General features: G+C 38.7%; 1 protein-coding gene and 1 pseudogene across 1 annotated transcript in view; both read left to right on the forward strand.

Moving 5' to 3' along the window:
- DACH2 (dachshund family transcription factor 2) overlaps positions 1-25,567 on the forward strand; it is a 688,250-nt gene that overhangs the window by 506,949 nt on the left and 155,734 nt on the right. Inside the window, exon 5 of the mRNA XM_041740435.1 lies at positions 21,392-21,550. Within this exon, the coding sequence (XP_041596369.1) occupies positions 21,392-21,550 (159 nt within the window). The remainder of the gene's footprint in view (positions 1-21,391; positions 21,551-25,567) is intronic.
- On the forward strand, positions 11,596-12,979 carry LOC121483590 (annotated as a pseudogene).

Here is a 25,567-nt window from a genome sequence, read left to right on the forward strand (position 1 = left end):
TCTCTCAAATAAATGAAATATTTTTTAAAAAGAAAACCAAATAAAAGCATAATATGAGAAATTGTAGAATATGTCACCTCTTCACATATTCTAGTTTCCCATTTATAAATTCAATTTTGGAATGTTTTAAACTCTGAATTAGGGTCTGTCTCTGTATCTATCTATCTATTTATCTATCTATATGTATGCAGACACACACATATACACATATCCTATCATTATTTAGAGAAAATAATGATGTTTTTTTCTCATTTCATTCTATTTTATTGCTACCATTAACTATATTTTCATTACAATGAAATATGCGCATAATGGAAACATACATACATTTGAACATTTGACATGTTTGAAATAAAATTGAATGAAGTTTCACAGGATACTTCAAGATGCCAGATTCTGAGGCTTTGGAAGGGTATCCTTGTAGGAAAGTGGGATGTATAATATTTTTGTTTAAACTGTTAAAAATATGAGGGTTCCTTGATGAAATGACAGCTAAAACTTCAAACAGAGTTCAGAATTCTTGGCAGGGATCTTCAACTGGAATATGCCTTGGTAGTTCCCTTGATGAAAATTATGAGTGATATGATTGAGTTGCAAGGGATTTGAGATATGTTTGCTGAGAGTTATTGTTTCTAATGACAATAATATCAGCATATGACAAGTTTATAAGTAGGCTAACTTTTGGAAATAGAAAGACCTGGAAGTCATCAAAAATCATTGTTCATGACCAATTTCAAGATGAGCTTGTCTAAAATTCCCCCCTGCTTTAATCATTGAATTGAGGGGGGTGGGAAGAGAAGAGATGGGAAAGCAAAGAAAATAACTCTAAGCCAGAAATTTATCTGTAAATATGATTTCCCTGTTTTATGGCTATATTGCTGCTTCCCTGAAATGTTAAAAATCAATTATGAATGAGGGAAATTCCTCTCCTTGTGCTATAGTTCAGTAGTCTAAATTTTTACTCTCCCAATTTAAATCCATTATTGTTCTTTAATCCCAAATCATCCATAGTTCCAAGTTGGAGGAACATTGCTTCACTAACAATGATTTTTTAAATCATCATCATCATCATCATCATCATCATCATCACCATCATCATTACCTTGTAACTGGTGAGATGAATGAGATAACACTGCATACAAAGGGATCTCTTAATGATTTCTAGTCCATTTAGGCAGATATTTTAAAAACTGTACTGACATATACAAATAGGAATCACATTCTTCTGAAGACTTCAAGAAGGAAATTTCCCATTAATCTACTTTATGCCAACTAATCTTTATCATGGGGAAATACTGTGTTTCTGTCACTTAAACTCAGGTGTGGGTTGGATTGGTCTCTCCTGTGAACTTGCACAATAGGAAACTATCATGGTCTTTTCATTGCTCATGTGATAAACCTCTTCTCTGTCCCTCACTTTTACCTTTAAAATAAGTAGCTAAATATTTTATTTATAATTTTACTTGCTTATAATATTTAGTATTTGTATGCTTAATGTGTATATATTTCTTGTACATACACATATGTATCTATCTACTATAAAAAATAAAATATATTTAATAGGTCAAATATCCATATGGAATGAAATTCAAAAGGTGGAAAAGAATATTTACTAGAGAATAAGTCTTCTTTCCTTCTTATCCATTAGGCATCTGATTGTTCTCAGATATCTAGATTCAATCACCATTATGAGTTTATTGGTGATTTTGAGAAAATTAAAATCCATCTGCAAGCATAAATTGTATATGGATATATCTCTGTGTGTGTATGTTTAATGGAGGCAGATATTTCATTTTGGGGGGCATATATTTATGTGCATGTGTGTGTGTGTTTAACCATATAAATGTATGTTGTAGATAGTTCCTTATAAGAACCTGTAGACTTGTCCTATTCTTTTCAAAGTTGACATAGCATTCCACTGTATTGTAAGAAGATTTTATTATAACACTCTTATTTATCCCATTTAATCAAGTTTGCCCTAAATTCAACAATTTAAAAAATTAAGTTTGTAATTATGTTGTTTGATTTGAATTTATAAAAAATTTTCCCAAAAATCTCATAATGAACTAATAATTATAGTTTTTTTCTGAGATCCAAATTTTTTTAAATTAATTTTTATTGGTGTTCAATTTACCAACATACAGAAAAACACCCAGTGCTCATCCAGTCAAGTGTCCGCCTCAGAGCCCGTCACCTATTCCCCTCCAACACCCGCCCTCCTCCCCTTCCACCACCCCTAGTTCGTTTCCCAGAGTTAGGAGTCTTTATGTTCTGTCTCCCTTCCTGATATTTCCCAACATTTCTTTTCCCTTCCTTTATATTCCCTTTCACTATTATTTATATTCCCCAAATGAATGAGAACATACACTGTTTGTCTTTCTCCAATTGACTTATTTCACTCAGCATAATACCCTCCAGTTCCATCCACGTTGAAGCAAATGGTGGGTATTTGTCGTTTCTAATGGCTGAGTAATATTCCATTGTATACATAAACCACATCTTCTTTATCCATTCATCTTTCGATGGACACCGAGGTTCCTTCCACAGTTTGGCTATTGTGGCCATTGCTCATAGAAACATCGGGGTGCAGGTGTCCCGACGTTTCATTGCATCTGAGTCTTTGGGGTAAATCCCCAACAGTGCAATTGCTGGGTCGTAGGGCAGGTCTATTTTTCACTCTTTGAGGAACCTCCACACAGTTATCCAGAGTGGCTGCACCAGTTCACATTCCCACCAACAGTGGAAGAGGGTTCCCTTTTCTCCGCATCCTCTCCAACATTTGTGGTTTCCTGCCTTGTTAATTTTCCCCATTCTCACTGGTGTGAGGTGCTATCTCATTGTAGTTTTGATTTGTATTTCCCTGATGGCAAGTGATGCAGAGAATTTTCTCATGTGCATGTTGGCCATGTCCATGTCCTCCTCTGTGAGATTTATCTTCATATCTTTTGCCCATTTCATGATTGGATTGTTTGTTTCTTTGCTGTTGAGTTTAAGAAGTTCTTTATAGATTTTGGAAACTAGCCCTTTATCTGATATGTCATTTGCAAATATCTTCTCCCATTCTGTAGGTTGTCTTTTAGTTTTGTTGACTGTATCCTTTGCTGTGCAAAAGCTTCTTATCTTGATGAAGTCCCAATAGTTCACTTTTGCTTTTGTTTCTTTTGCCTTTGTGGATGTATCTTGCAAGAAGTTACTGTGGCCGAGTTCAAAAAGGGTGTTGCCTGTGTTCTCTTCTATGATTTTGATGGACTCTTGTCTCACATTTAGATCTCTCATCCTTTTTGAGTTTATCTTTGTGTATGGTGAAAGAGAGTGGTCCAGTTTCATTCTTCTGCATGTGGATGTCCAATTTTCCCAGCACCATTTATTGAAGAGACTGTCTTTCTTCCAATGGATAGTCTTTCCTGCTTTGTCAAATATTAGTTGGCCATAGAGTTGAGGGTGTACCTCTAGATTCTCTATTCTGTTCCATTGATCTATGTGTCTGTTTTTGTGCCAGTACCACACTGTCTTGATGACCACAGCTTTGTAGTACAACCTGAAATCTGGCATTGTGATGCCCCCAGCTATGGTTTTCTTTTTTAAAATTCCCCTGGCTATTCGGGGTCTTTTCTGATTCCACACAAATCTTAAAAAAATTTGTTCTAACTCTCTGAAGAAAGTCCATGGTATTTTGATAGGGATTGCATTAAACGTGTAAATTGCCCTAGGTAACATTGACATTTTCACAATATTAATTCTGCCAATCCATGAGCATGGAATATTTTTCCATCTCTTGGTGTCTTCCTCAATTTCTTTCACAAGTGTTCTATACTTTTTAGGGTATAGATCTTTTACCTCTTTGGTTAGGTTTATTCCTAGGTATCTGATGCTTTAGGGTGCAATTGTCAATGGGATTGACTCCTTAATTTCTCTTTCTTCAGTCTCATTGTTAGTGTATAGAAATGCCATTGATTTCTGGGCATTGATTTTGTATCCTGCCACGCTACCAAATTGCTGTATGAGTTCTAGCAATCTTGGGGTGGAGGCTTTTGGGTTTTCTATGTAGAGTATCATGTCATCGGTGAAGAGGGAGAGTTTGCCTTCTTCTTTGCCAGTTTGAATGCCTTTAATGTCTTTTTGTTGTCTGATTGCTGAGGCGAGGACTTCCAGAACTATGTTGAACAGCAGTGGTGAGAGTGGACATCCCTGTTTTGTTCCTATCTTAGTGGAAAGGCTCCCAGCGCTTCCCCATTGAGAATGATATTTACTGTGGGCTTTTCGTAAATGGCTTTTAAGATGTCAAGGAACGTTCCCTCTATCCCAACACTCTGAAGGGTTTTGATCAGGAATGGATGCTGTATTTTGTCAAATGCTTTCTCTGCATCTAATGAGAGGATCATATGGCCTTGGTGTTTCTCTTGCTAATATGATGAATCACATTGATTGTTTTACGAGTGTTGAACCAGCCTTGTCCCGGGGATAAATCCTACTTGGTCATGGTGAATAATTTTCTTAACGTACTCTTGGATCCTATTGGCTAGTATCTTGTTGAGAATTTTTTTGCATCCATGTTCATCAGGGATATTGGTCTGTAATTCTCCTTTTTGGTGGGATCTTTGTCTGGTTTCGGAATTAAGGTGATCCTGGCCTCATAGAAGGAATTTGGAAGTACTCCATCTCTTTCTATCTTTCCAAACAGCTTTAGTAGAATAGGTATGATTTCTTCTTTAAACGTTTGATAGAATTCCCCTGGGAAGCCATCTGGCCCTGGACTCTTGTGTCTTGGGAGGTTTTTGATGACTGCTTCAATTTTCTCCCTGTTAATTGGCCTGTTCAGGTTTTCTATTTCTTCCTGCTCCAGTTTTGGTAGTTTGTGGCTTTCCAGGAATGCGTCCATTTCTTCTAGATTTCCTAATTTATTGGCGTACAGCTGTTCATAATATGTTTTTAAAATTGTTTGTATTTCCTTGGTGTTGGTAGTGATCTCTCCTTGCTCATTCATGATTTTATTAATCTGAGTCTTCTCTCTCTTCTTTTTATTATGGTTGGCTAATGGTTTATCTATCTTATTAATTCTTTCAAAGAACCAACTCCTGGTTCTGTTGATCTGTTCCACAGTTCTTTTGGTCTCGATTTCATTTAGTTCTGCTCAAATTTTAATTAACTCTCTTCTTCTGGGATCCCTGGGTGGCGCAGTGGTTCGGCGCTTGCCTTTGACCCAGGGCGTGATCCTGGAGACCCGGGATCGAATCCCACATCAGGCTCCCGGTGCATGGAGCCTGCTTCTCCCTCTGCCTATGTCTCTGCCTCTCTCTCTCTCTCTCTCTCTCTCTCTCTCTCTGTGACTATCATAAATAAATAAAATTTAAAAAAAAAAGAAAAAAAAACTCTCTTCTTCTGCTGGGAGTGGGGGCCATTTATTGCTTTTTCTCTAGTTCCTTTATGTGTAAGGTGAGCTTTTGAATTTGAGTTCTTTCCAGTTTTTGAATGGATGCTTGTATTGCGATGTATTTCCCCCTCAGGACTGCTTTTGCTGCATCCCAAAGATTTTGAACGGTTGTATCTTCATTCTCATTAGTTTCCATGAATCTTTTTAATTCTTCCTTAATTTCCTGATTGACCTTTTCATCTTTTAGCAGGATGGTCCTTAACCTCCACGTGTTTGTGGTCCTTCCAAACTTCTTGTTGTGATTAAGTTCTAATTTCAAGGCATTATGGTCTGAGAATATACAGGGGACTATCCCGATCTTTTGGTATCGCTTCAGACCCGATTTGTGACCCAGTATGTGGTCTATTCTGGAGAAAGTTCCATGTGCACTTGAGAAGAATGTGTATTCAGTTGAGTTTGGATGTAAAGTTCTGTAGATATCTGTGAAATCCATCTGGCCCAGTGTATCATTTAAAGCTCTCGTTTCTTTGGATATGCTGTGCTTAGAAGACCTATCGAGGGTAGTAAGAGCTAGATTGAAGTCACCAAGTATAAGTGTGTTGTTATCAAAGCATTTCTTCAGTTTGGTTATTAATTGGTTTAAATATTTGGCAGCTCCCACATTCGGGGCATATATATTGAGGATTGTTAATTCCTCTTGTTGGATAGATCCTTTGAGTATGAGATAGTGTCCCTCTTCATCTCTCACTATAGTCTTCGGGGTAAATTTTAATTTATCTGAGATGAGGATGGCTACCCCTCCTTTCTTTTGAGGACCATTTGAATGGTAAATGGTTCTCCAACCTTTTACTTTCAGGTTGTAGGTGTCCTTCTGTCTAAAATGAGTCTCTTGTAGACAGCAAATAGATGGGTCCTGCTTTTTTATCCAGTCTGAAACCCTGCGCCTTTTGATGGGGTCATTAAGCCCGTTCACATTCAGAGTTACTATTGACAGATATGAGTTTAGTGTCATCATGATATCTATTCAGTCCTTGTTTTTGTGGATTGTTCCACTGAACTTCTTCTTAAAGGGGAATTTTAAGAGTCCCCCTTAAAATTTCTTGCAGAGCTGGTTTGGAGGTCACATATTCTTTCAGTTCCTGCCTCTCTTGGAAGCTCTTTATCTCTCCTTCCATTTTGAATGAGAGCCTTGCTGGATAAAGTATTCTTGGTTGCATGTTCTTCTCATTTAGGACCCTGAATATATCCTGCCAGCTCTTTCTGGCCTGCCAGGTCTCTGTGGAGAGGTCTGCTGTTACCCTAATATTCCTCCCCATAAAAGTCAGGGACTTTTTTTCTCTTGCTGCTTTAAGGATCGTCTCCTTATCTTTGGAATTTGCAAGCTTCACTATTAAATGTCGAGGTGTTGAACGGTTTTTATTGATTTTAGGGGGGGATCTCTCTATTTCCTGGATCTGAATGCCTGTTTCCCTTTCCAGATTCGGAAAGTTTTCAGCTAGTATTTGTTCAAATACATATTCTGGCCCTCTGTCCCTTTTGGCGCCCTCGGGAACCCCAATTAAATGTAGGTTTTTCTTCCTCAGGCTGTCACTTATTTCTCTTAATCTATCCTCATGGTCTTTTAATTTTCTCTTTTTTCCTCAGTTTCCCTCTTTGCCATCAACTTGTCTTCTATGTCACTCACTCGTTCTTCCACCTAGTTAAGCCTCATTGTTAGGACTTCTAGCTTGGATTGCATCTCATTTAATTGATTTTTAATTTCTGCCTGATTGGATCTAAATTCTGCAGTCATGAAGTCTCTTGAGTCCTTTATGCTTTTTTCTAGAGCCACCAGTAGCTGTATAATAGTGCTTCTGAGTTGGCTTTCTGACATTGAATTGTAATCCAGATTTTGTTACTCTGTGGGAGAGAGGACTGTTTCTGATTCTTTTTTTTTTGAAGTGAGGTTTTCCTTCTAGTCATTTTGCTCAGTGCAGAGTGGCCAGAAACAAGTTGTATTGGGAAAAGGAGAAAAAGAGAGAGAAGGAAAGGAAAGAGAAAAATAAAAAAGAGAAAGTAGAAAAAAGAGGGAAAAAGGAGAAGAAAAAGAGAAAGAAAAAGAAAGGAGAAAAAAGGGGGGTGAGGTGGGGGAAGGAATCAGAAGTCAAAAAGAAAGAAAGAAAAAAACACAAAACAAAACAAAACAAAAAAACAAAAAACACGTGGGAGTATCTTCTGATTCTGTATACTTTAAGTCCCTTGACTTCCCTGGAACTGGTCCGTCTCGCTGGTCTTCTGGGGGAGGGGCCTGTTGTGCTGATTTTCAGGTGGTAGCACTTGGGGGAGCTGCTCTGCTCCTGCCTGGTGCAGGGCTCAGTGTGGGTTGTTTACGTCCTGAGGCCCCAGGAGGAACGGCCACAGTGGGGCGGCAGCTCTGGAAACCTGGATTCAGCCCCCGCAGTAACTGCGGGGCTCTGCGTCTGCAGGGCCTGGAGGCTTCGGGGCGGGGCCGCTGATCTGCTCAGCTCGGGGCAGGAGCGTCCTTGCTGTCCTCGGCCCTCCCGGTCTCTGCCTGTCCCTGGGGGAGGCCGGATCCTGGGCTGTGTCCCGGCGCCCTGTGCTCCGGGGCCTGCGCTGTTGGATTCGCGCTCCCGCCCTGCAGCCCCCTCCGCGGAGCTGCCGCCCGAGCCCCTCCGATCTGTTCCCGGAGCCGCGCCGCCCCCTCGGCGCGTAGCTTCTTCCTCCGCCCGAGCCGCCTCCGCTGAGCTGCTCCCGGAGCCCCGCAGCCCCCTCCGCGGAGCCGCCGCCTGAGCCCCTCCGAGCTGCTCCAGGTCCCGCCGTTTGCGCTGCAGCCCTTAGGGAGCTCGGCGCACTCTCCCCGGGGTGCAGGTGTCTGCTAGTGTCCCAGGGAGCCTGAGGGCATCCCCGCCCTCCTGGGGTCCTGCTCTAACTCCCTGCGAGCGCCTTTCCGCCCGGGAAGGTTGGTGCAGCTCCTGCTCCTCCGGGACGGGGCTCTCCTGTCCTGGGGACACTCGCCCCGGCCTCAGCCCGGCTCCTCGCGGGGCCCCTCCCCCTTGGAGGCCTTTTGTTTCTTTATTTCTTTTTTTCCATCTTCCTACCTTGATAGAAGCGCGAACTCTTCTCACTGTAGCATTCCAGCTGGTCTCTCTTTAAATCTCAGGCCGAATTCGTAGATTTTCAGGATGATTTGAAGGTTATCTAGGTAATTTGTTGGGGACAGGTGATTTGGGGACCCTACTCCTCCGCCATCTTGCCCCTCCTTTTGTGGTTCTGTTTTTGCTCAGCAATTGATCTTTCAAATTTTTCCATTTTCTAGTATTAATCATGTTTATTGGCCCAATATTACTATCAAGAATTGTCAGTGTTGCAATGTGATTTCTGTAGTTGCATATTAAAATTTCTTCCTTCATCTCACCATTCCTGTTCATTACAGCATAACAGTTTCTTTTTGATTTTAATTTGAATTTCATATTTGTTAATGCAAAATTATGTCAATGTATCAACCATAAATTATTTCCCTTCTCCTAGGCACTCACTATACAACAGCAAACATCTGGATGAAAAGAGAATAATTGGTGTAATCATAGGAGGGTGGTTTTCAATGAATATACCAAGCTTCAGCATGGTCAAGAGAATGCTTTCTGGCTCATTAAGCCAGTCTATGATATTCAATCTTATTTCCTACCTTCTAAGCTTCCATGCATGTAAACTGAATGGCTTATATAAAAACCAGAACAATTAATTACTTTTTTCTTTCACATTTGATTGGAAAATCTTTATTCATATAGGCAGGGTCAGGTACCCCTTCAGCTTTATAAAGGCTGCTAGAGAATCTGATGTTTTCTGTTTGGCTTGTTGTTTGGGGTTTCTCTTTGTTTTTGTGTGTTTGTTTGTTTTGGTCTAGTATTCCTCTAGTTGGAAATTGGCCAAGACTCACTTTAGAATTAAAGACTGACTTCAGTTACAACGGGACTTGAGTCCCAAGGAGGAGATAGATTCCCAGAGCTGGAGTAAGAGTAGATGAATGCAGGGGTGCCTGGGCGGCTCAGTCAGTGAAGCATATGCCTTCAGCTCAGGTCATGATCAGGGTCCTGGGATCAAGTGCCTGCAATAGGCTCCCTGCTTCACAGGGAGTCTGCTTTTCTCTCTCCATCTGCCCACCCACTGCATGTTCTCACTCTGTGTCTCAAATAAATAAAAAATATTTTAAAAATTATTTTATTTTAAAAAAATAAATAAAAAGATGAATGCATAGAAAGGTTAAAAAAGAAACCTATCAGAGATTCTAGGAGTACTTGGCTTAAAAAAATTTTAAATCTTTAGAAAGAATACCAATTGGCCCTGAAAGCAATTCCATAAAAAGTCTAGAACCTTACAAATGGCTTTTGTAAATGTGGTGGATGAAAGCAAAAGTATAAGGAAAATGTTCAATCTTTTTGGCTCAGAAATTCCACTCCTAGGAACTAATTGTTTCCAAGAAAAAATTCAAATATTCAAATGAATGTTGTTGATACTGTTGATTCAGAATAGTGACAAGTTTAGAGCAAAATCAAAATCCAATATTTAGTAAACTATGAGTACAATAACTCAGTAGACTACTTTGTAGCCTATACATATTATTTTATAAATGTGATACCTGAAGCAACACGGTAAAGTGCTTCAAAAGTAATAATTGGTATCCATATGAACAAAGCACTAAAAAGCGTGAAAATATTTACGATGTTGAATATTAAGAATATGAGCATGAGCGACGCCTGGGTGGCTTAGTGGTTAAGTATCTGCCTTTGGCTCAGGGCATGATCCTGGAGTCCTTGGATTGAGTGCCACATCAGGCTCCCTGCATGGAGCCTGTTTCTCCCTCTGCCTATGTCTCTGCCTCTATCTCTCTCTGTGTCTCATGAATAAATAAATAAAATCTTTAAAAAAAAAGAATAGGAGCATGTGATTTTTATCTTTTTTTATAAATGATTAAATGCACACATTTTACAAAGTGTCCAAGATTCTCATACCCACACCTCTTCACAAAACAGAGTCAGTGTTTTAGGCAACATATGGGATAGAGAAATTCAAGTGGAGACAATAATGACACAGTTCCAGAAAGGGAATGGGAACAGAACTACTGACTTCTGAATGAGTGAACCACTTTATGCAAACAAACGGGGCAGCCCACACAACTATTTTCTTTTCTTTTTCCCCCCAATTTTATTTAAATTTTATTTAAATTATAGACAGTTAAGTTATAGTGTAATATTGGTTTCAGGAGTAGAAGTTAGTGATTCATCAATTACATATAACACCTAGCTCATCACAACTCATGCTCTACTTTATGCCCATCACCCACCCATTTCACTCAATCAACCTTCAGTTTTTTCCTCTGTCATTAAGAATCTCTTAATTCCCCTCCCCTCTCTCTTCCCCTCTTCCTATATGTTCATCTGTTTTCTTTGACTGAATTGTTTGCTTAGTATAATATACTCTAGCTCAATAAATGTCATTGAAAATGGCAAGATTTCATTCTTTTTGGTGGCTGAGGGATGTTCTCAGCCGCATCTCCTTTATCCATTCATCAGTCAGTGCACATTTGGGCTCTTTCCATAATTTGGCTATTGTTGATAGGGCTGCTATAAACATTGTCTTGCATGTGCCCCTTTGAGTTATTTTTGTATCCTTTGGATTACTATCTAGTAGTGAAATTGCTGGATCATAAGTTAGTTCTATTTTTAACTTTTTAAGAACCTCCATACTGTTTTCCAGAACTGGCTGCACCAGTTTGCATTCCCACCAATAGTGTAAGAGGGTTTCCCCTTTCTCTGCATCCTTGCCAACATTTGTTGTTTCCTGACTTGTTAATTTTAGCCATTCTGACACTGTGTAATGTGATATCTCAATGTTGTTTTGATTTGTATTTCCTTGATGATGAGTGAGGCCGTGCATTTTTTCATGTGTCTGTTAGCCATCAGTATGTCTTCTTTGGAGAAATGTCTATACATGTCTTCTGTCCACTTCTTAACTGGATTATTTATTTTTGAGGTATTGACTTTGATACGTTCTTTACAGATTTTGGATACTAGCCATTGATCAGATATGTCATTCACAAATATTGTCTCCTATTTTGTAGGTTATCTTTTAGTTTTGTTTATTGTTTCCTTTGTTATGCAAAAGATATTTATTTTGGCAATGGGTTTGCCACCAGAACACAGGTGTCATGAAAACCACCACTAAACCTAAACCAAAATGGGAAGGGAAAAGACTAACATCAACATCGTCATCATTGGACATGTAGATTTGGGCAAGTCTACCACTACTGGCCATCTGATCTACAAATGTGGTGGGATCGACAAAATAACTATCGAAAAATTTGAGAAGGAGGCTGCTGAGATGGGAAAAGGCTCCTTCAAGTATGCCTGGGGCTTGTATAAACTGAAAGCTGAACGTGAACATGGTATCACCATTGATATCTCCCTGTGGAAATTCGAGACCAGCAAGTATTATGTGACCATCATCGATGCCCCAGGACACTTTATCAAAAACATGATTACAGACACATCTCAGGTTGACTGTGCTGTCCTTATTGTTGCTGCTGGTATTGGTGAATTTGAAGCAGGTATCTCCAAGAATGGGCAGACCCGTGAGCATGCCCTTCTGGCTTACACACTGAGGGTAAAACAACTGATTGTTGGTGTTAACAAAATGGATTCCACTGAACCACCCTACAGCCTGAAGAGATATGAGGAAATCATTAAGGAAGTCAGCATCTACATTAAGAAAATTGGCTACAACCCTGACACAGTAGCATTTGTGCCAATTTCTGGTTGGAATGGTGACAACATGCTGGAGCCAAGTGCTAACCGCCTTGGTTCAAGGGATGGAAAGTCACCCGTAAAGATGGGAATGCCAGTGGAACCACACTGCCTGAAGCTCTGGATTGCATTCTGCCACCAACTCGTCCAACTTATAAGCCCTTGCATCTGCCTCTCCAGGACATCTACAAAATTGGTGGTGTTGGTCCTGTCTCAGTGGGTCGAGTGGACTGGTGTTCTTAAGCCTGGCATGGTGGTCACCCTTGCTCCAGTCAATGTTACAACTGAAGTAAAGTCTGTTGAAATGCACCATGAAGCTTTGAGTGAGGCTCTTCCTGGGGACAATGTGGGCCTCAATGTCAAGAATGTATCTGTCAAAGATGTTCATCATGGCAACGTGGCTGGTGACAGCAAAAATGACCCACCAATGGAAGCAGCTGGCTTCATGGCTCAGGTGATTTTCCTGAACCATCCAGGCCAAATCAGTGCTGGATATGCACCTGTGCTGGATTGTCACACAGCTCACATTGCTTGCAAGTTTGCTGAGCTGAAGAAGATATGTTGTTCTGGAAGAAAGCTGGGAGATGGTCCCAAGTTCTTGAAATCTGAGGATGCTGCCATTGTTGATATTGTTCCTGGCAAACCTATGTGTGTTGAGAGCTTCTCTGACTATCCTCCTCTGGGCCATTTTGCTGTTCATTACATGAGACAGATGGTTGCTGTGGGTGTCATCAAAGCAGTGGACAAGAAGGCAGCTGGAGCTGGCAAAGTCACCAAGTCTGCCCAGAAAGCTCAGAAGGCTAAATGAATATTATCCCCAATACCTGCCACCCCAGTCTTAATAAGTGGTGGAAGAATGGTCTCAGAACTGTTTGTGTCAATTGGCCATTTAAGTTTAATCGTAAAAGACTGGTTACTGATAACAATGCATCGTAAAACCTTCAGAAGGGAAGAATGTTTTGTGGACCATTTGGGTTTTTTTGTGCGTGTGTGGCAGTTTTAAGTTATTAGTTTTTAAAACCAGTACTTTTTAATGGAAACAACTTGACCAAAAATCTGTCACAGAATTTTGAGACCCATTAAAACAAAAGTTTAATGAGAAAAAAATCTATTTATTTTGATAATGTTCAAATAGTTCATCTTTGCTTTTGTTTCCCTTAACTTCTATGACGTGTGTAGTAAGACATTATATACAGCCCATGTCAAATGGGTTGATGCCTATGCTCTCCTCTAGGATTTTGATATATCCCTGTCTCACATTTAGGTCTTTCATCCATAGTGAATTTATTTTATTTATATTTATAAAAATATATATATTATATTTATAATATTTATTTATTGTGTAAAAAAAGTGGTCCAGTTTCATCCTTTTGCATGAGGCTCTCCACTCTTCTCAAGACCATTTGTTGAGGAGACTGTTATTATCCTCTTCGATATTCTTTCCTGCTTTGTCAAATGAGTTAGTCATATAGTTGTGGATCCACTTCTGGGTTCTCTATTCTGTCCCATTGATCTATGTGTCTGTTTTTGTTCAAGTACCATATTCTCTTCACAACTACAGCTTTGTAATATAGCTTGAAATCCAAATTGTGGTGCCTCCAGTTTTGCTGTTCTTTCCCAGAACTGCTTTGGCTATTTGGGGATTTTTGTGGTTTCATACAAATTTTAAGATTGTTTGTTCTAGCTCTGTAAAAAATGATGGTGGTATTTTCAAAGTGATTGCAATCAGTGTGTTGATTGCTTTGGGTAGTATACACATTTTTACAGTATTTGCTCCTCCAATTTATGAACATGGAACTTTTCCCATTTCTTTGTGTCCTCTTCAATATCTTTCATAAGTTTTATATAATTTTTAGGGTACAGATACTTTATTTTATTAGGTTTATTCTTTTGGTGTAATTGTAAATGGGATCAATTCTTTTATTTCTTTTTTTCCCCTGATGCTTCATTAGAGTATAGAAATGCAACAGATTTCTACATATTGATTTTATATTTTGTGACTTTACTGAATTCACGTTTCCATTCTAGCAATTTTTTGGTAGAGTCTTTTGGGTTTTCTACATAGAGTATCATTTCATCTGCAAATAGTAGAAGTTTAACTTCTTCCTCACTGATTTGGATATCTTTTATTTCTCTCTGTTGTCTGATTCTTGACGCTAAGATTTCTAGTACTGTACTAAATAGCAATGGTAAAGGGGACATCCTCTTTTGTTCCTGACCAAAGAGGAAAAGCTTTCAGTTTCCTCCATTGAGGATAGTATTATCTGTGGGTTTCTTGTACATGGCTTTTATGACGTTGAAGTATTTTTCCATCTATACCTACATTGGTGAGGATTTTTATCAAGAATGAATATTGTAATCTGTGGAATGCTTTTTCTGCATCTATTGACAGTATCCTATGATTCTTATTTATGTATTTATTCTTAAGGATTTTTATATATTTATTTGAGAGAGAGAGAGAGAGAGAGAGAGAGAGAGAGAGAGAGAGAGCGCATAAAGGGGAGGGGCAGAGGAAGAGGGAGAAGCAGACTCTTCCCTGAGCAGGGAGCCTGAAGTGTGGCTTGAACCCAGGACCCAGGGATCAATGACCTGAGCTGAAGATAGGTGCTTAACTGACTGAGCCACTCAGGCACTGAGAAGATCATATGATTCTTATCCTTTCTTGTATTAATGTGGCATATCACACTGATTGATTTCTGAATATTGAACCACTCTTGCAGACCAAGAATAAATCCCAACTAATCATGCTGAATAATTATTTTACTGTACTTTTGGATTCAATTTGTTAGAATCTTGAGAATTTTTGTGTCCATGTTCATCAGGTAGGTTGGCCTATAATTTTTCTTTTTTTGTAGCGTCTTTGTCTTGTTTTAGAATCAATATATTGCTGACCTTCTTTAAGAAGTTTGAAGGTTTTCCTTCCATTTCTATTTTCTTGGAACACTTTGTAAAGGTATTAACTCTTCTTTAAATGTCTGGTAGAATTCTCCTGGGAAGCCATCTGGCCCTGGACTTTTGCTTGTTGGGATATTTTTAGTTGCTGATTCAATTCTTTGCTTGTTAAGGATCTGATGAAAATTTCCATTTCTTCTTGTTTCAGTTTTGGTACATTGTATGTTTCTAGAAATATCCCCATTTCTTCCAGATTGTCCAGTTTTTTGGCATATAATTTTTCATAATTTTTGCTTTAAATTGTTTGTATTTCTGTGGTATTGGTTGTGCTCTCTCCTTTTTCCTCATGATTTGTTTATTTGGTTCTTTTTTCTCTTTGCTTTTTGCTAAGTCTGGCTAGGATGTTATCAATTTTATTAATTTTTTGAAGAACAAGCTCTTAATTTCATTGCTCTTTTTTTTTTTTAAATTTCATTGCTCTTTTAAACTGTTTTGTTTCTCTATTGTTTCTTTATGTTCTACTGTTTATTATTTTCCTTCTTGCTGGCTTTAGGCTTTACTTGCTCTTCCTTTTCTAGTTCCTTTAGGTGAAGATTAGGTTGTGCATTGGAGACTTTTTAATTTCTTCAGGTAGGCCTTTTTTTGCTCTTTATTTCCCCTCTTAGGATCTACTTTCCTGCTTCCAAATGTTTTGGATGCTCATGTTTTCATTTTCATTTGTTTCCATGTATTTTTTTATTTGTTTAATTTCCTGGTTAATCAATTCATTCACTTTAAAAAAAATTTTTTTTTTATTTATTTATTTATTTTTTTTTAACATAATAATTAACTTTTATTGGTGTTTAATTTACCAACATACAGAAAAACACCCAGTGCTCATCCCGTCAAGTGTCCACCTCAGTGCCCGTCACCCATTCCCCTCCAACACCCGCCCTCCTCCCCTTCTACCACCCCTAGTTCGTTTCCCCGAGTTAGGAGTCTTTATGTTCTGTCTCCCTTCCTGATATTTCCCAACATTTCTTTTCCCTTCCTTTATATTCCCTTTCACTATTATTCATATTCCCCAAATGAATGAGAACATACACTGTTTGTCCTTCTCCGATTGACTTATTTTGAGAGAAAGAGAGAGCATGAAGAGAGGTAGAGGGAGAAGCAGGCTCCCCGCTGAGCCAGGAGCCCTATGTGGGGCTCGATCCCAGGATTCTAGGATCATTACCTGAGCCAAAGGCAGACACTTAACTGACTGAGCCACCCAAGAGCCTCTAATGCATTCATTCTTAAGAAGGATATTCTTCAACATGTGCTTGTGGTCCTTCCAAATGTTTTCTTGTGATTGACTTCCAGTTTTATAGCATTGTGGTCTGAAAATATTAATGGTATGATCTCAGTCTTTTTGCACTGGTTGAGACCTGATTTGTGACCCAGTATGTGATCTGGAAATTATTCCATGTACACTCTAAAAGAATGTGTATTCTGCCACTTTAGGATGAAATGTTCTGAAAATATCTGTTAAGTCCATATTGTCCAGCGTGTCATTTAAAGCCATTGTTTTTGTTAAATCTTGTGGATAGACTGGTTTATTATGACATAGCCCTTTTTCTTGTTTTGATACAGTCTTTGGTTTAAAATCTAATTTGTCTGATATAAGTATGGCTCCTCCAGCTTTCTTTTGATCTCTGTTAGCATGATGTATGGTTCTCCACCCTCTCACACTCAATCTGGAGGTGTCCTTAGGTTTAAAGAATGTCCTTTAAGCAACATATCGATGGGGCTTGTTTTGTTTTGTTTTGGTTTGGTTTGGTTTATTGTTGTTTGTTTTACCATTCTGATTACCCTACGTCATTTATTTATTTATTTATTTTTTAATTTTTTTTTACCCTACGTCTTTTAGGTGAGATTGGGCGCATTCAGGGTGGTATGGCTGTAGACCCCTACGTCTTTTAATTGGAGAATTTAGTCTATTTATATTCAGAGTAATCACTGATAGATATGAATTTGGTGCCATTGTATTACATATAAAGTCACTATTCTTGCATATTGTTTGTGTCCCTTTATAGTCTTTGTTGCTTTTGGCCTCTTTTTCTGGCCCAGAGGGTCTCCTTTAATATATCTTGTAGATTTGATTTAGTTCTTATAAACTCCTTAAATTTTTGTCTGAGAAACTCTTTATCTCTCTTATTCTGAATGACAGCCTTGCTGGATAAAGTATTCCTGATTACATATTTTTGCCATTCTGCACATTAAATATATCATGCAACTCTCTTCTGGCCTGCCATGTTTCTGTGGACAGATGTGTTGTGAACAAGATATGTCTTCCCTTGTATGTTAAGGACTTTTTTTCCCCTTGATACTTTCAGTATTCTTTCCTTGTCTGTGTATCTTGTATATTTGACTATGTTATGTCTTGGTGATGGTCAGCTTTTGTTGAATTCTCTGTGCTTCTTGGATTTTGGTATCTGTTTCCTTTCCCAGATTAGGCAAGTTTTTGTCTATATTTTGCTCAAATTAAACTTCACCCCCACTTTTTTTTTCCCTTCTTCTGGGACTCTTATGATATGAATGTTAGTATGCTTTAAGAAGTCACTGAGTTCCATAAGTCCACATTTGTGATCCAATTGCTTTTTTTCCCTCTTCTTTTTACCTTTATTATTTTCCATAATTTTATATTCTAAATCAGTGATCTTTTTCCTCTGCTTCTTCAATCCTCATGGTCATGGCATCCAGTAGGGTTTGCATCTCAGTTATAGCATTTTTTATTTTGACCTGACTAGTTTTCCAGGGTTTTTTTTATTTTTTTAATTTTTATTTTTTTATTGGAGTTCAATTTGCCAACATATAGCATAACACCCACTGCTCATCCTGCCAAGTGCCCCCACAGTGCCCATCACCCAGTTACCCCAACTCCCCGCCCACTTCCCCTTCTACTACCCCTTGTTCATTTCCCAGAGTTAGGTGTCTCTCATGTTTTGTCACCCTCACTGATATTTTCACTCATTTTCTCTCCTTTCCCTTTATTCCCTTTCACTAATTTTTATATTCCCCAAATGAATGAGACCATGTAATGTTTGTCCTTTTCCAATTGACTTATTTCACTCAACACAATACCCTCCAGGTCCCTCCACATTGAAGCAAATAGTGAGTATTTGTCATTTCTAATGGCTGAGTAATATTCCATTGTATACATAGACTACATCTTCTTTATCCATTCATCTTTTGATGGACACCGAGGCTCCTTCCACAGTTTGGCTATTGTGGACATTGCTGCTATAAACATGTTTTTTTTTTAATCTCTGCAGTAAGAGATTCTTTAGTGTCTTCTATGCTTTTCTCATACCCAGCTAGTATCCTTTTAATTGTTTTAACATCTGTTTCATACATCTTATATCTGTATTGAATAAATTCCTGGCCATCACTTCCTCTTCTTTCTTTTAAGGTGAATTCCTACACCTTGTCATTTTGTCTAGGTCACTGTTTTTGTTTGTTTTTCTGTTTGTTTGTGATTGTTAGGAAAGCATTTTATAGTCTTGCTCCTGAGAGTAATGGCTATATTAAGAAGAGATCTGCAAAAGGGGGGAAGGGTCTTATATGCGCTCTGCTATTGTGTTTTGGTTGCTCCTATTCTTAGGTCAGTCCTCTGCAGAGTTTCTACTTGCCTGTAGAGAGGGGTGTTTGGACCTTGTCCACTGTGTGGCAAGTTTTGACTAGTGTGTTTGGTCTTTGATAAAAGAATCTAGATCAAAAAGGAAGCTATATATTATTTCCTGTAGAGCTGTATCTTTGTAGCACTCTATGATCAGTAGCCTTGGGGCATGTGAGGGGTTTGAACTTCTGGGGAAAGGGTCTGCTGGGCCAATTTTCAGACCAATTTGCCCTAGTAAACATGCACTTGTAGGATATAGGGTGGGGGGAGCTTAATGTAAGCAGCAGCAGTCTCCACTGCAGGATGCTGTGTTTCTCACTGAAGTTGGTCTGTGCTGCAGTGCAGAGGGCAGGAATGTCATTGCTCCTCTGTCTCCTCCCCAGAGTGAGGAGTTTGAATACATCACTCATCAGGAAGCACTCACAGAAGAGTAAACAAGCACCCCTCCTGTGTCCCCAGCTTCCATCAGATCCCTGTCTTCACCTTTTCTGTGTCTGAGTTGTCTGCCTGCCAGGCAGCATAGTATTCCTGTGTTTTATCTCAGGCACGCAGATGGGTTTCAAAACTCCAAATTTTAGGGACTCACGTGGTGCATACCTGCAGTGATCCTCTAGGGCAGAGTCACTGCACTTTCCCCATTTGCTAGTTTGTCCCAGTAAAGCAGTTGCATGCAGTGGTTGGGAGTTTATGGTAAATTATAGCAAAAAGCTGGCACCAAGGTTTGCTGTCCCCAGCCAGTGTCTTTGTTCCTATGCTAGGGAACAGGGCAGCACATTGTCACCACCAGTTATTTTATCCCCAGAAAGGCCATGCCACCAGGCCCAAATACACTCCAAGAAGGGAAACTCTCTCTCCCGATACAATCCAGGGAATCCTCAGACCACATTTCCCACTCCCAGGTGTCTGCCCTCCTTCTTCACAGCAGCATCACTAAACCTACCAAGCAGGACCCTGGCGATGTCACAGACTTCTAAAGTTTCAGACTTTGTGCTCCATTGCTTGTAGTAATTTGCAGTTGTCACACCCTTGCCTTTTCCTAGCCATTGCTTTGGGGGAAGTTTTTCTTGTGTAATCCTTTGCCTGCTGCTTCTCTCTCCTCCTCTCTCTTCACTCTATCTTCTCTCCTCTCTGTAATCATAACTCCGTGCCTTCTGTAACACCTGCAATTCTTTTCTCCTCAAAATCAACTCTGCATCTCTTACCTTCCATGAAGTGGTCACTTTTCTACCTATAGATGTCCAGTTTTGTTCTCTCAGTCCTCAGATGGATGTTTTGTTTGTTTGTTTGTTTGTTTTTTTGTTAAGAATGATTTGATATTTAACTAGCTGTGTTTGAAGGGTGAGGCAAGCTTAGGGTCCCCTACTCTTCCACCATTTTAACTCAATCCCTAACCATTTTCTTTTTTTTTTTTTTTGGCAGTTTTATACCTTTATTTGACAATCAGTGATTAGTTCTCATCCACATTAACGGTTTGTAGATTTTTGAAAGTGGTGACAGGTATGTAGGTAACCAGCATGTAGAGTTTGTTTGGTGAATCTTCATCCTCATTAACGTTTTCTGGACAACTGCACATGGATGCAGTATAGAACATTCCTTATTCCTTTGGTCCAGACAGCTTTGTTGAGCCTGGCATTAATGCGCACATCTGGAGTTCCCATCTCCATCATGGCAAATTTCCGGATCTCTTTGAGTGCCTGAGGAGCACACTTCTTGAAACCGACTCCAGGGATACGTTTGTTAATATTGATGGTGTATTCTATGGTCACTACCTCCTTGATGGCAGAACGGCCCTTCTTCTTGCCACCCTTGTTGCAGGAGCCATTCTGCCAGGCCCTAGTTGGAAAGCCCATTTTCTTTTCTAAAGCCAGATTGTTTGCTATTGCAGTGATTGGAAATCAATCCCTTACCCTTCTTTTTTGAAACATTCTCCTTAAAAGGATGTCCTAGAGATAATTCTGTGGTTGTTTTGTGTATGGTTTTAAGCAGTGGTTCTGTCTTCACAGTATTCTAAGTCCTAGATGAAATACCTGTCATTGTAGATCATTATGGTAATATAGTAGTCTGCACCTATACACTCTTTATGTCATTCTCTAGTATGGAAGATCAAAATAAAGTAGAATTTCAAATTGGGGGCCATGGCTTTATGTTTTATCCTATTTTGTACAAAATCCTGCTATGTATGAAGAGCTTATCCTTCGCAGGACTGGATCTGAGAACAAGATAGCTGATCATTTTCTTTCTTATCACATATTTTTTCATATTATTATGTTCTTATGTGTGCTCTTTTTGAGTAAAGAAAACTGTTCTTCATTAAAACCTAGCATATGTATGTTAAAGCATCAAAATGGGAGACAGTAATGGTTAGTTAATGGCCTACCACAAACTTTCAAAAGCTATCCATTATGACTCCTGACTTGTTTAGACTACCTGTAACTGTATCATTATTGAGAGTTGTTTATTCTTCTCAGAAGCAGCTTAAGTACAAGGCTATTGAAATGATTATAATTGAAAATGATTGAATATAATTGAATTGATTATATTGAAATGATTATAAAATTGAGTTACCTATGTTTAATAATAATTTTCTAAGAAGTAAGATTGATAATTTCAACCCTAAAAAGGAATTTTCAAAAAGTCTTCTCATAGAAAGTTGCCAAATTGCAATCTGTTCATACAAATGTTTTTCAGGTGGAAGTGAATCCTCCTGGGATAAGGATAAGATGCAATCTTCTCTTGCTGCTCCTGGACCCCAACATGGACTTGCTCATACAGCCCTGGCTAACCAGCCAAGCTTTGGGGGTGCTCCTACCCTCAATCCACTGCAGCAGAACCACTTACTGACCAATAGTATGTATGCTGTCCTTTAAAAAATTGGTGTGTTGAGAAAAATACCACACAAGACCCACTGGATAACTTGGGCTATAGGGATAATGAATTTTTCTTCCATAAGCTTTAATAGTTTGAAATCAGACGGATAGATTGAAAGGGATTCATCTGAAAGTGTAAAGTTTATAGAGTAAAGACAGATTGAGAGGGCATGTAGCAAATTAAAGATCCATGGGAGTCTATGTAACAGAGTAATTAAGAAAGATGTCTGTAGTCACATAAACTTGAGTTTGAAATCCACACCGTTTGAATTCCATATAACTGTTGACCTTGGAGAATGCACCTAAATTTTCGAAGTCTCAGTGTCCACAACTACAAAGTAGGAACAAAAATATACTTATTAAGTAAGATTATTATGAGAGTTAAAAACAATAAAAGAAAAGCTATTAGTGACTTGCATATAGTAAGTACTGTATGAATTAGAAGAATTACTGATACTCAGTAATCAAACTTCAGCTAATGTGTACAAATTCAGGTGTAGATGATTTTTTTGTTGTTTTTAGGAACTGCAATAACTCAGAAGCCTTTCTGCAGGAAATTGTGTCTTATATACATTACTTGACTAAAACCCTATTTTTTCTTTTTTTAAGAGTTTATTTATTTATTCATGAGAAACAGAGAGAGGCAGAGACATAGGCAGAGGGAGAAGCAGGTTCCATGCAGAGAGCCTGATGTGGGACTCGATCCAGGCATTCTGGGATCACTCCCTGAGCCAAAGACAGATGCCCAAGTGCTGAGCCACCTAGAAGTCCCTCTTACTTTTTTTTAAACCTACTTTTCTCCTAAGCAGAAATCTGAGAGAAAACTTCAATTACTCCTTTCCTTGAGATTTTCATTCCCTCACTAAACCCTAGGATTAAAATAATGGAACAGTCAAATTCTGAGATATCTTAATATGATGTTTTAAATCTTAATTAAATTCATCAGTTTTAAGCATAGAAAATAAGTTATGGTGTCTTTAAAATTATTATAAACTCAAGTGTGAAGTGTCTTATAAAATAGGAATGTTAAGCAACGGTCAATAAATAATGGCAAGAAATTTATAAGTATTATGTAATAAGAAGACAAAAGAGGATTGATTATGGTAGACTTACTTTTTAAAGTAAGAGAACTTAGAAGACTTCTGGTTTCTGATCGGACATGTAAAGAGGTTTGAAGTTGTCACTCTTCCTCAAAGCAAGAGCAAAAATTCTTTTAAATCGATCAGAGATAGGCAGATACAGAGAATCAGAGCTTATAGGGAGCAGAAGCCACAGCTGGAGTCAGACGGAAACCTTTAAATTTTCTGGAGATTCAGTGAGGACCTAGCTTGAGAGATAAAAACCACTGGGGGCCAATTCTTAGTGGGTCCCTGCACTTTCATGAGTCTTAAACTTCAGGAGCCCTAAGGGGGCTTAGCCTTAAGAGGATCTCTGGATGAAAATCTGAGAAACTTCCCCTCTTGTCTCTGGCTGTGGGCAAGAAAAGTACCCATTTCAAAATATTCCCAGAGTGTTCTATTCTTAACAAAGGCCTGCTCTCAAAGGAAACTATTTTACCAGAGTTAAACAATTTATTTTACCAGAGCCTAACTGATGTGGGGGAAAGGATATATTAAAATCCAACACCCTGTAGCCATTGATGTGAGGTTGGGGAGATGCACACCTTCAGCCCCTTTAGCATTTCTTGTGGGGAAAGAGAAATACTCAGCTCTATCCCCCTCTATCTTTCTTCTCTCACTTGAGGGAAAAAGCTAAAATTACTTGTGAAGATCATAGCTCAAGGACACGCGCTCACTAAGAGACTGAAATCTAATTATATGTTTCTCCTTCTTACTCATTTTCCCACCATCATGATAGGTTTTTTTTTTTTATAAGAACCAGGATTACAAATGAAAAAATTAGTCTTCAGACCCAATTGAATTTGGCTTCTTTAGGATACACCAAAGATAACTCCATCACTAATACAACAGCTATAGCAAACAGTAAATTTAACCTAATGCCCTGACAGATAAAAATAAAGCCACCTACATAAAGCCTGTTTACCTCAGTTGCCTTCAGCCAATGCACCATTTCGGCTTTAAATCAAAAATTACAAGGCATGAAAAAGAAAAAAACACAGTCTAAAGATATGAAGCAAACATCACAATAAGAATTAGATATAACACATATTTTATAATTATCAGACCTCAATTTAAAATAACTATACTTAATACACTGAGTGGAAAACATACAAGAACACATGGAAATATTAACACTGAAATAATTATACTTGAGTAAAAATAATATGTAGGAAATAAAGGCAGAGAGATGAATTTTTTGTATATTTTTATTGGAGTTTGATTTGCAAACGTATAACATAACACCCAGTGCTCATCCCGTCAAATGACCCCTTCACTGCCCGTCACCCAGTCACTCCATCTCGCTGCCCACCTCCCCTGCCATTACCCCTTGTTCATTTCCCAGAGTTAGGAGTCTCTCATGTTCTCTAATCTTCTCTGATATTTCCCACTCATTTTCTCTCCTTTCCCCTATAATCCCTTTCACTATTTTTTTATATTTCCCAATTGAGTGAAACCATATAATGATTGTGTTTCTCCAATTGACTTACTTCACTCAGCATAACACCATCCAGTTCTAACCACATTGAAGCAAATGGTGGGTATTTGTCATTTCTAATGGCTGAGTAATATTCCATTGTATACATAGACCACATCTTCTTTATCCATTCAACTTTTGTTTTTTTTTTTTGTTTTTTTTTTAAATTTTTATTTATTTATGATAGTCACAGAGAAAGAAAGAGAGAGAGGCAGAGACATAGGCAGAGGGAGAAGCAGGCTCCATGCACCGGGAGCCCGATGTGGGATTCGATCCCAGGTCTCCAGGATCGCGTCCTGGGCCAAAGGCAGGCACCAAACCGCTGCGCCACCCAGGGACCCCTCCATTCAACTTTTGAAGGACACGCAGGTTCATTCTACAGTTTGGCTATTGTGGATATTGTTGCTATAAACATTGGGGTGCAGGTGCCCAGTGTTTCACTGCATCTGTATCTGTGGAATAAATCCCCAGCAGTGCAATTGCTGGGTCGTAGGGCAGTTGTATTTTTAACCCTTTGAGGAACCTCCACACAGTTTCCTAGAGTGGCTGTACCACTGGCTGTACATTAACACCAAAAGTGCAAGAGGGTTCCCCTTTCTTCATATCCTCTCCAACATTTGTTCTTTCCTCTCTTGTTAATTTTCACCATTAACACAAATGTGAGGTGGTATCTTATTGTGGTTTTGATTTGTATTTCTCTGATGGAAAGAGATGCAGAGCATTTTCTCCTTTGCTTGTTGGCCATGTCTATGTCTTCCTTGGTGAAATTTCTGTTCCTGTCTTTGGCCCATGTCATGATTGGATTGTTTGTTTCTTTGATGTTGAATTTAATAAGTTCTTTATAGATCTTGATTACTAGCCCTTTATCTGATATGTTATTTGCAAATATCTTCTCCCATTCTGTAGGTTGTCTTTTACTTTTGTGACTGTTTCTTTTGCTGTGCAGAAGCTTTTTATCTTGATGAAGTCCCAATAATTCATTTTTGCTTTTGTTTGTTTTGCCTTCATAGATGTATATTGCAAGATGTTGCTGTGGTTCGAAAAGGGTGTTGCTTGTGTTGTCCTATAGGATCTTGATGGATTCTTGTCTCCCATTTAGATTTTTCATCCATTTTGAGTTTATCTTTGTGTATGGTGTAAGAGAATGGTCTAGTTTCATTCTTCTGCATGTGGATGTCCAATTTTCCCAGCACCGTTTATTGAAGACACTGTCCTTTTTCCAGTGGATAGTCTTTCCTGCTTTGTCAAATATTAGATGACCATAGAGTTGAGGGCCCGTTTCTGGGTTCTCTATTCTGTTCCATTGATATGTGTGTCTGTTTTTGTGCCAGTACCATACTGTCTTGATGATGACCACTTTGTAGTACAACATGAAATCTGGCATTGAGATGCCCCCAGCTCT

Source organism: Vulpes lagopus, chromosome X (genome assembly GCF_018345385.1).
Source record: "Vulpes lagopus strain Blue_001 chromosome X, ASM1834538v1, whole genome shotgun sequence".
NCBI lineage: Eukaryota > Metazoa > Chordata > Mammalia > Carnivora > Canidae > Vulpes > Vulpes lagopus.